The sequence below is a fragment of the Semicossyphus pulcher genome, unplaced genomic scaffold, assembly GCF_022749685.1.
Source record: "Semicossyphus pulcher isolate SPU_LCO1_2020_fin unplaced genomic scaffold, fSemPul1.0.p SCAF_13, whole genome shotgun sequence".
NCBI classification, from domain to species: Eukaryota; Metazoa; Chordata; class Actinopteri; order Labriformes; family Labridae; genus Semicossyphus; species Semicossyphus pulcher.
In genome coordinates this window covers 29,549,348-29,560,643 of record NW_027211637.1, presented here as the reverse complement: position 1 = coordinate 29,560,643, position 11,296 = coordinate 29,549,348, and the positions used below count along the sequence as shown (strand labels likewise).

Genomic DNA, 11,296 nt, shown 5'->3' with positions numbered 1-11,296 from the left:
CGAGCAGGAGGCTCGGAGACGCCGCAGCAGTCTCCCCTGGAGCTGGGCGTGGGGAGGAAAGTGTGTGTGTGAGTGCGTGTGTGAGTGTGTGTGTGTGAGCAGGGGGTCATTATATAGTGGTGGAGGGACGGGGTAGGGGGCATGTCCTTGGCAGACAGACAAACACACCGCATACAATATTCATCTAACGTGGTCGTTAAACTGAGTGATGAGTTTGGAAATAACATCTGACTCGAACGCAGCAGCTTTTCCTTTCAGATCCACTCAGTCGACAGGAGCTGAACTTCATTGTATTATTACATGTATCTGTATTATGTGCTGAGTCTGAACACTGCAGCGTATTTAATCCAATGAGCTGTAAGAATCAACTTTCAGTTTAAACATATTTTTTGTACAGGGGTGTATTTTCCCACATCTCAAAGTAGCTCATGAATGCAACATCGTTTTGTCATCTGTCATGTTTTCAGATTCTTTAACAAGCACATGAACGCACCACAGGCCAATGTGTAGACTGTTTTGTCAGGTACAGCAGAAAGGTTTGCTGTCATGCTTTTTTGCACAAGATGAAACACTACAGGTGTCTTTGCCTGAGCGTTCGGCCTCCACGCCAAGTGAAGTTGCTGCATGAAAAATGTTCCCTTCTTCTCCAAGCTTAATGAACCTGACTCGTTTTGTCCGACTTACAGCTGAAACAAAGATAAGAAGAAAACATGTCCTCTTTGAATACCTGACATCAAAATCACCTTGTGTTTTACGGGCTGGCTGCTCCTCCACCAGCCAAACCTGGAGCTGCCCTGAAGGCAACATGAGGCAAGTCAGGTGATGGAGCACAAACACAGATATAGTCTGATGTGGTGACGGTTGAGGGTGATAGCTGGGTTAAACAGTGGGAGGCTTTACACCATGATGTGTTTCCTAAACTTAGAAAGTCGGTTCTGTGCCTAAACATTCACAAATTAGACCGTCTACCTGAACCATGTGTTTGAAAGGAAGGAAACAGATGCTAAACAGACGCTACCTTGTGCCTGTGACAAAGCTTCAGTGTTTGACGGCCTGAGGATGAGACGTGTGCATGAAATGCTTCATAAGAGAAGAGTTGCTTTTAGATATTGCATGAGCTTTAACACGTGTAACTGCTCGGTCCTGTCTCGACCAGGACTTCTTGTAAGAGCAGATCACGTCTCTCAGAGGGATTTTCCCGGCTGAATAAATGCTGAATCAAATAAATACATAAATAAAAAAATGAACTTAACTGTCGGGGTACAAAATGCCTGAACCCCATCAGCACAACCCACCCCGTATCCAGCCCCATGATTGCTCTCTCTCTCTCTCTCTCTCTCTCGCTCGCTCTGTAAGTTGTTGTTAAGCTCAGCCACTAATCGCTTTGGTTGGGACTGTGGTCAACTGTGTTACCGCTGTCCTGCCCTCAAATACACACACACACACACACACACACACACACACACACACACACACAGTAACACCAACACATATAGAACCACTATGTGTGTGTGTTCATGTTTGTCTCTCATTTGTGTGCAACTTAATTACATGTGTCCCATTTTAATGTGTGAGCCTGTTTCATGCATATATGCCTTTATGTATGTATGTGTGTGTGTGTGTGTGTGCAACAGTTTGCATGCGTGTGTGTGTATGCGTGTGTGTGTGTGTGAGAAGCTCCATTCTCAGTTGGGCAGAAACAATGGAACCTCTCTGATTACATCTCCCTGTACAGGCGGACAGGGTGTGTGTGTGTGTGTGTGTGTGTGCGAAGCTTCAAGGGGGGAGGAAAGGGTGGCGGTCAGGGAGGAGGAAAGAGGGGGAGGCAACGTTTAGGCCTCCCCCCCCCTCCCTCCTTCGCTCTGTCTCCCATACACACTTGTCTTTCTCCCTCGCGCCCGCCTGGCGTCTCATTGGTTAACTCCCCGGCTGTATATTTATGTGATTGGTCAGGGCGGGGTATATATACTCAGCGTGGGTCGGTTAAATCTGGCCACAAGTTTCAAAACTTTCAAACAGGGCAGACAGACGAGAGACAGCGAGGCGGACGGCCTGAGTGACGGCGGGGAATCGAGCTCCGGACAAACCGCTGCACCGCACACTCCAAACAAGAAGTGTTGTCTTTAGAGAGAAAAGAAGGAGTGAAGAAAAGAGAGAAGCAGAGTCACTGTGGATCATTTCAGGGGGAATATCCTGCACCACAACTTGTTTGTTTTCTCTTCCTTTCTCGTCTCTCCTTCCCCCTCCTCTCAGATCTCGATGCTTTGCTTTGGGATTTGTGCTCAGAATCTATTAAACTCCTCTCTTGATCTTTCGCTCCCTCATCTGAAACATTTTGAGTTGCTAATTTTTTCCAGAACTTTACAACCCAACAAACTGACACAGACGTTTGCAGAATTTCACTCGGACTAAACGGTTGAATCCAAGCCCGTTTCTGGAATGAATTTAGCCGAGCCCAGTTTGTCTAGAGAGACTCTTCTGCATGCAAACCGGATGTCCCTCGGGGGGCCCTGGGCGTCCCGGACCCCGAGCCCCGCTTCTGATTCTGAGATGGGTTTCGAGCAGAACCTCTCTGGGGACTGCAGCTCTCCTGAAGGCATGGGAGCAGGGAGCATGAGGCGGACAGAGCCGAGGATTTCTCTCACACCCGGCTCAGGGGGACAGAGCCCGGACATGACCCAGGCAGGAGGTGTGTCGGTCGGCTCGGCCGATGGAAAGGCCCTGGGGGGCGAGCAGAGGATCCGCAGGCCCATGAACGCCTTCATGGTCTGGGCTAAAGATGAGAGGAAGCGACTGGCTCTGCAGAACCCGGACCTGCACAACGCTGTGCTCAGCAAGATGCTCGGTAAGTCGGAAGAAAATCTGTGCTTTGATTATCACTAGAGAAAAGTCGTAGAATCACCTGACCTACATTAAATCTTATAAGACAATTTGTTTTTGCAATGATTTGATGACCCAATCTCCCAAAGGCCTCAACGTGATCTGTGATCCATTTGAAGTCTTTGGGCTGAGATGGATTATTTCAGTGAACGGGGCCTGAGCCGTTTAAATGCTGTGACATGTCAAACAAAAGTTTTATGAGGTGGTTGTAACTTTGATCACTTTTAATCAGTGTGGCAAACCCGTCCTGTCTGAGGTATTGTAAACGCAGTGGTGCTGATAATACTAAAATAAAGCAGGTGAAGCATCAGTTCTAAACTTTCCAAAAGATCCACTCATCAGATTTGACTTAAAGAGATGCACTTTGGTCCCTTGTTATATTTAGTACATTCTGTGAAATACAGTTGGTCTACTTTAATGCGTATATTCTGTTTTAAATGCAATGCAAGTCATTTTAATATTTGTGTGACACATTTTGTGCAAAGGTAAACTTAATGTACTGAAAAACAAATCACATCAAACATCATAACCCTGTGCCGACCCATGATGTGCACGGATAAATGAAGCTTCACATGACCCCTCTCTTATTTGCACTACAGTACACACAGGATTACAGTAGGCGCGCAAAAAGGCACGCACACAGGCGCACGCACACACACACACCAAATTTGTTTTAAGCGTTTTAAGATTTGCAACATTTTCCATGACTTAGTTCACGTGCATGCATTTATCGTAGGTGTTTTTTTTTGCTGATGTTAAATACCTTGTAGGTTTTCAGCATCAAACACAAGGTGCAAAGATTTTTAGTTTCCTCAGTTACAGTAAAAACAGATCCCTTCTCTGCTGTTTCTCATGTGCAGCTGACGCTCCAAACTTTGCTGTTTTGTCAAAATATAAAATGCACTGCAACGAAAGTGAATCCAAAGTGACCGCGGCTGCTGTTCTCCTCGAGTGTGCAAACTAGAAACTGTCAATCACCACCGTTTAACTGTGAAGATTTAACATGAAAAATGTTATTAATAAATTAATGAATTTGATCCTTTATTTAAACAGGTTGTCACATCGAGTATCAATTTAAAAGGAGCCCATCATATGAAGTCAGGGCTTAAGTGTATTAATGTTGCCGTTGTTGTGCCATCAGTGGACTGGGCTGATGCGAGTCAGAGGTTTCCCTGTGTTAATAACTGCACTGTTGTTTGAGTGTGCATGTAGCACCAACGACTCATCATTAGTAAGTGAGATTAGAGTCATAATTACACACGTTCTACTGAGCACGTGTTCATAACGTGTTAAATTTAAGTTTCCAGAAGAAAGCATGTCTCTCACATTTTAAGGCGGCTGCTGTTTGCACTTAGTCCAATGTTTGAATACACTGGATGAGCCAGCTGACATTTTAGACGAGTTAAGTCCCACAGTGACGCTGTGCTGGATGTCTTATAGGCTGATTTATAGACAGTTTTTATTTAAGTGCTCTGAAGAAGCCACAGACATGTTTCCTTATGGTTCCTGTTTTACGGAGACGACCTGTTTTAAATCAGAATTAAAGCAGTTCACAGGCAATGATGTTTCAGTCGCTTGAGCTGTTTGAGGGTGAGATGCTCTTTGATTGAATAAGACCAAACACCAGGAAGACAACACTTCTTCTCTGCCTTTTTTCTTTGATGATAAAAGTAATTTTTCTTATTCGTCCTCTTCTTCTCTCCCAGGTCAGTCATGGAAAGCCCTGAGTGCTACAGACAAGCGACCCTTTGTGGAGGAAGCCGAGCGCCTCCGTGTGCAGCACCTCCAGGATCACCCAAACTACAAGTACAGGCCTCGCCGCAAGAAGACCACCAAAAAACTGAAGCGTGTCGAACCAGGACTTCTGCTTCACAGCTTAGCCCAAGGTGGGGCGCCAGGCCTCGGACTGGGACCTGGCATCAGCCAACTGGGTGCAGAAAACATCCCCGGAGGTTCTGCTTACGGACATCCAGGTGCCCACCCTTCGCATCACCATCACTCCCACCACCTGCTGCCTTCTCTTGGACACTTCAGGGACCTCCAGGGCTCGGGACACCCAGAACTGGAGAGCTATGGCCTGCCCACTCCAGAGATGTCCCCTCTGGATATTCTGGAAGAAGGAGCTGGGGAGTCTGTGTTTTTCCCCCAGCATATGCAAGAGGAGGGAGGTTGGAGTGGGTACCACCACCATCTTCACCACCATAACCAGCATTACAGCCATAATTACAACAACCATGGTCACCACAACTCTATACATGGTGCAGCAACATACAGCCAGAGTGCAGGGATGAGTATGAATTCCAGTTTGAGCCCAGGCAGAAATTCCAGAGTTGACTCCAGGCTGAGTTCTGCCGAGTCAAATATGACCTCTAGGTTAAACCCTACTCATGCCTCTGGTCACCACATTACCTTGAGGAGTCCTGTAAAGTGCCCACCTCCTCTATCTGACTCCTCCTCCCCTGTTTCATACCCCCAACCCTCCATCAGCCTCCCTGAGCCGATAAAATCTCAACAAATGCAACACCAGACCACTGCTTCTGCCGGCTACTTCAGCCAAATGTATGGCAGCAGCACACCGAATGCTGCGTATTACATGCCCTCTCAACTGGGGCAGCTTTCACCTCCTCCAGAAACCTCTCCTTCCTCCTGCTCATCCTCCTCCATACCCCCATCAACCTACCCTCTGCACTTAGACCCTTCAAACCCAGAGTCCTCTGGCCATCTGGGGTCTTCTTCTGCTGAGTTCTGGTCCGAGGTGGACAGGCATGAATTTGACCAGTATGTCAATGTCGGACGCAATCGAGAGGACGCCTATGGACGTTGTGGGGGCGGGTCTAAAGTCGTGAGTGGGCGCAGCAGCAGTAGTGTAGGCAGCAGCATGAATACCGGTGTTAGTAGTATCATTCACAGGGATGTCAGTAATATTTTAAGTAGTGCTGGTGGTTGCGATGAAGCAAGCAGCCCTCTTATATCTGCTCTTTCTGATGCCAGCAGCGCTGTCTATTATAGCGCCTGTATCACTGGATAAACACACGATGTCATCTCTCATACGTACCTCCTTGCATACGCACAGTTGGGTTTTGTTCATTGGAGGGAAGTTTGTTGGAAGAACATGTTTTGGCTCATACTTTCAGTCAACTCTTTGTCAGGTTTTCCTTCTTTCTCATAGATTCCAACTCTCAAAATTTTTATCTAAATGCTAAGTTGCTAATTAGTCGTTTCATCCTACAAATGCTAACTGGAGCCGGAGCTCGATGGAGCCGGAAACCTGAAGTTTGAAAAAATGTTCTTACTGGAAAAAACTAAACTGGCAAACTCGGCACTTTTGTCAAATTAAACACACATATAAGTGCAAGTTGCCTTAATGCATTCCTGAACATAATACTAAACAGTTGGCCTGCTAGCTAAAAAAGCTTACCTTGGTAGCTACAAGCTAGTGTGGCTAATTAAGAGCTAGGGGAGTTAGATGTGTAAAACTTTGAGTTTAGGATCTAGAGGTGCTTCTTGGAAAGAAATAGGTTTAGGTGTGCTGAAGGCAGCTGGAGAGCAACTTAGAAAAGTAAAAGTGTTTTCCAATTATTCATCAGTGGTGCTACGCCTCTAAGTCCTTATCAATAGCTGGATACCTTTATGATCGCAACATTTTCTGTAGCTACACAGGATGTTAAAAGATACCAACAAGCACTCTTAACTCCTTTTGGGACAGAATGTAGCACGAGGAGACTATGCAAGCAAACTGCACTGTGTAGTACTTTGGTCCACAACTATGAATTTCAATATCATCTCATATCCTATTGAAATATCATTCAGGACCAGACAAATATTCATCTCAATGACTTCACGGTGTTTAGACATATGAATCTCGCTTGTTATCTGGAGATATGAAGGACAATGAACTGTGGAGATGGACAGAGAGAAAGAGACTCTCTATGAAGGACTCGATCCAGCCTCTAAACCTTCAGCAGTGTTTTCGGGAAAGCGTTGGCGGCTGGCCCAGAGCAGGCCGCTGATGTCTCCCACAAACTTTCAGGATGTTTTACAAGCCGGGTCCGGTTCTTTCTGACCGTGATACTCGCCGTTCCCTCTCAGCCTCAGTCCACCGTAGGGCCTCTTTGGACTCCATGCCAAAATCTTGCTTTGCCTCTTGGCAAAAAAACACAGATATGTTGAAGATTCAAATATCACTCTTTTAAACCAGAAGCCTCTCTGGTATCACACGCACATCCCTTGTTTAAACAAAATGTCTTTTTTAAGGTTATTACGAGTAATTTTGTTCTACAAATAACAGAACATTGGGTTCTACAAGGTAAATGCTATCGGAACACATTCGTGTGGTAGATCATAAAAACAGCTTCTCTTTATACCTTGACTTCGGTCCAAGGTGTGCACACTTCGAGTTTGTGCAAAGCAACATTATACTCTAGGATATTGGTAGATAACTCTAAGTACAAATTGATCCGTTTCTTTAAAACGTTTAAGGACAGTAGTTCATGAAGAAGGTCTTGTGGTTTTTGGAAACCTTAGTTTGATGTAGCTGTTTACTGTATATATAGATGCTATGCCTCTTGGCAGTATGTGAAGGAGAAATTGAGACTATGAAATGTTCTCTTTGCACTGGGTTCAAAGTCTTAGCTGTATAGAAGGAACACTACTTATTAAAAGTCTAATGTCCGTATGTTTAAATATGTTTTTGTACAGAAAAGACTGTTTATTTTGTTCTTTTTAGATTCTGTTTTAAAAATTTTAGGACATTTCAGGAAACAAGCTTATTTATGCTCTCGCTGAGATTTAGACGAGAAGATTGATACCAAACTTGTGGGAAGTACAGAACTCGAGGCAGGAGGCTGTTAGCCTAGCTTAGCATAAAGACGGGAATCAGGGGTAGCACTTCTAGCACCCCTGACACCTATAAATTAAAATGTTGAATTTTGTGTGTTTAACCCAAAGAGACACACAAAGAGAAATGTTAATATCTTATTTGGTTTTAGAGGGAGCTGTGAGGCAGCTTGTAACTCCCCTCAGATCGTTTAATTGCTGATTTTACCTTCTGGTTTTTCTACTTATTAAATAAAGAGATAAAACATGTAAATTGGTGAAATTAAAAGGTTATGGTAGGCAGATTTTTGTAACTTTAGACAGATCCAAGCTAGCCTTTTCTACACACAGTCTTGCAGGGCTGAGCTAGTCTAATCACCTCCTGGCTTCAGCTTCGTACTCTAACCACAAACATGACAGCGATTATGATATTCTGACATCACTCTCGGCAAGAAAGTGAAAAAGCTTGTTCCCCTAAATGTTGCTCTTCTATTCTTTTAAAGATTATTTGAATTATTTGTTTCTCGTAAGATGTTTTGTATCATAAACTTGCCTTCAAAAGGAAATGTGTTGTTTAGATCTCTTGTAGATCTCTTTGATGAGAAACCGTGACACCAACAAACAAGAAACCTTTCTCCCTAACCACTGTGTGTTTTTACCTAAGTGACTGGAAATTCAAATGAGAACTTGTGGTTTTGTTTGTGCTGAGAAAATGAAAAATCAACAGTTGTAGCCACTGTAGAGGTCTCTCTGGATGTGTTTATGTAGCATCAATCCTGTGATATTTTTGTCTACAGCGGGAGCGAAAACAGAAGTTTTACTTTAAGGATTCATCCCGCATCTGGTCACCATTATGCCTACAGACAATACTTTTTTTTGTACGTGAAACAGTAGAAGGAAATCAAGTATGTTGTTCAGAGAAACCAGTTGTATTCACCACAATATTCCTTGTGGCTGCCATTGGTTAAAAACAGAGAAACAGTAGATTTTTCCGAACATTTCCTCTGGAGGACGGAGCCACAGAGAAGCAGCAGTTCAAGCAAAGTATTAAAAAATACTTTTACATCTGCATTTGACATTCTTTTCTGTTGACACCAAACAGAGTCTTGTTTCCATTTTAATTTACTGTGACACACAAAGAACATCAGAGAGACAGCCATTTTTTTTAAGTTGTGCAATAACTCTGGGGCTTTTGGTAATAATTATCTAAAGAAAAAAATTGGGATAAAATCAAAGGACATTTTCTCAGCAGCCTTTTAACGACAAATTAAAAGCAGGATTTTCCCAGAAGTGTCACTGCGGTGCTTCTAAATCTGTCTGTCAGGGATTATAATTGTATTTTCCGTAGTAAATGGTTTTGTTTGTGTTTATTTTTGAAAAATGTGGGTTGGCTGTAAATGGATCTGTTCTGTTTTATGAAAATAATTTTACAAAATAAACACTTCTGAGAACGCACTCTGCTTTGTGACTCTGAAGGAACACGTCTGCAGAAAGTTAACCAAAAGTACCTTCACATTTTCAGACTGTCTTTGAGCACATGTTCTCACCCAGACGCTGATTAACACGACACAAACATTTCATACATTTTACTTATAGATTATATGTCTATAATATATGTGGCACCAATTATGTGAATCTTTTTAGTTATTTTTGGGTGCGTGATAAAGCAATTTACAGGATTCTAAAGAGAATTAAATGAAGAGGTCGATTTCATTGGTTAAATAAGAAAAACTAGAGCTATAATTCAAACTGTCGTGGTCTAGGGTGATTACTTTTCCAAGCACCATGTAGGTGTCAAACTACTTCCTGTTTACAGCCTGTAACTGGAGCTAATGCAGCCCAAGATGATTCAGCTCTGCGTCCCCCAAACCTCCAAGAATTTAGAAACCATATACCTTTGGGATCCGGCTCACATGTTGGCCGGCAGCTGACTGACTTGAGCTGGATATCAGACAGAACTTCTTGCCAACGGTTTTCTAAACAACAAATAATGAACATGAGTTTCAAGTTAACATCCTGGTGCCGCTAGAAAAAATGGATCATTCAGCCTGTCATGATTCTTTGAAACTACTTTTTCTTTCTCTAAACAGGCTCATGGCATATCTATCACTTTTAACCTACACTTCCAGTTAACCTATGCTTATGGCCTTTCCTGTTTGTCACGAGTAGGACATAGCTGTGTCTCAATTCAGGCTGCATCCTTTGAAGGACGCGGCCTACGAAGGATGAGTCATATGTAGCCTGTGCAGACGCTAAGGCCGGACTGAAATGAGACGCTCTGGTCTACAGAGGATTTCCTGTTTGCGTCACTAGCTGTTCCCGCCCGCTCCAGTCGCCTAGCAAAAGGTAGCGTCGCATAACTTAACCCATTATTTTGAAGATAATTTGACGTTTCACGGCCACTTTTCTGTTTTAATATTTGTGTCGCTAGCAGTTCGATTGAGCTGAAACCAAGAACACGAAGGATGCACCTAATGGGTCCTTCGAGGCCCGGGAAAAGGAGGACGCATTTATCGGCCGCATCTGACGGAGCCTTTGAAATGAGACAGCCTTTGATGCGCTGTTGTGACGCAGTCGGCCTTCAAATTGGACCTTTGAAGGATGTAGCCCCTGAATTGGGACACAGTTAAAGTGCTGTCTGTCCTGTTTATGTAGCCCAAACTGTCCTGGATGTGTCTGTGTGTTGTATGTAAATAGGTGTGTGCCCGTCCCAGGAGGTGATTGGTGGACCGTCTTCCAGCTCCGGCAGGCTGTGTCAGAGGTCCGTCCCCTATATAAGCTGCCGTCGCTGCAGGTTAAAGGGGAAAACTCATCTCCCTCCTCTCTCGGCCGGCCACACGATCCTTTGTCTCTCTCTCTCTTTCTGTTAGAAGTCGTCTCAGTTTTTTCCTTCCTTGATCTTCCACACCTGTGCTCATTACTCACCAGCCTCTGTTAGTCAACCCTTCTCATCTACTCCCTTGTTTCCCCGCTTCCTCGTGAGTCTCTCATTTTCCAGAATCTTCCCAGAATTAGTGTCTGCACTTTTGGCTTTGCTTTGTGTCCTGATTTTGGACTTTTTTTTCCTGCTCCCTGTCTGGATTTGTTTGCTGTGTTTGGACTGACTAGCGAGTTTTCCAGTAAAGACAAAGCCTGTTTTAATCTCTCTGTTGTGTCCCGTGTCTGTCTCTGAGTTTGTACACGTCAGATGAAGGTATGGTGAGATTTATCTTTCTAATAAATTGACTTAAACAACAGCCGGCTATGCGTGAAGTCCTGATTGGTTAATTGTTTCTCCAATCTGCAAATGCAACCAGCGACCACAACACCTCAGTACTGAATTAATAACTGTTTATATATTATAATAGAAGACTTAATAACTCTCATATGAACAATAATTGAGGAGAAACTGTTCAAAAAGCAGTCGAATAAGCTCCATCGTCCAGGACAAACACATTAATTATCCATCTGACTTTTTCAAATGTCCACAGTGATCGTTGTTGATCTCCGTCCTCCTGCTCTTTGGATGGAAATGATGAAGATGAGAGAAAAGGAGGGGTGGGAAAAAGAAGGAGAAGAGGGAAGAAAAGACAATCAGCGTAGTGTTTGTGCGGCGCCGTAA

At 43.8% G+C, this 11,296-nt stretch overlaps 1 protein-coding gene across 1 annotated transcript; it reads left to right on the top strand.

Annotated features, from left to right (window-relative positions):
- The first annotated feature begins 2,028 nt into the window (after positions 1-2,028).
- On the top strand, positions 2,029-9,143 carry sox18 (SRY-box transcription factor 18). The gene is made up of 2 exons (XM_069660878.1): positions 2,029-2,845; positions 4,587-9,143. The coding sequence occupies exons 1-2, from the start codon at positions 2,440-2,442 to the stop codon at positions 5,906-5,908; spliced, it is 1,728 nt and encodes a 575-aa protein (XP_069516979.1). The 5' UTR covers positions 2,029-2,439; the 3' UTR covers positions 5,909-9,143.
- Positions 9,144-11,296: the final 2,153 nt, after the last annotated feature.

Coding starts and splice junctions, on each gene's coding strand:
- sox18 (XM_069660878.1), top strand. CDS start 2,440: ATGAATTTAGCCGAGCCCAGTTTGTCTAGAGAGACTCTTCTGCATGCA. Junction 2,846..4,586: donor TGTGCTCAGCAAGATGCTCG/GTAAGTCGGAAG, acceptor CTTCTCTCCCAG/GTCAGTCATGGAAAGCCCTG.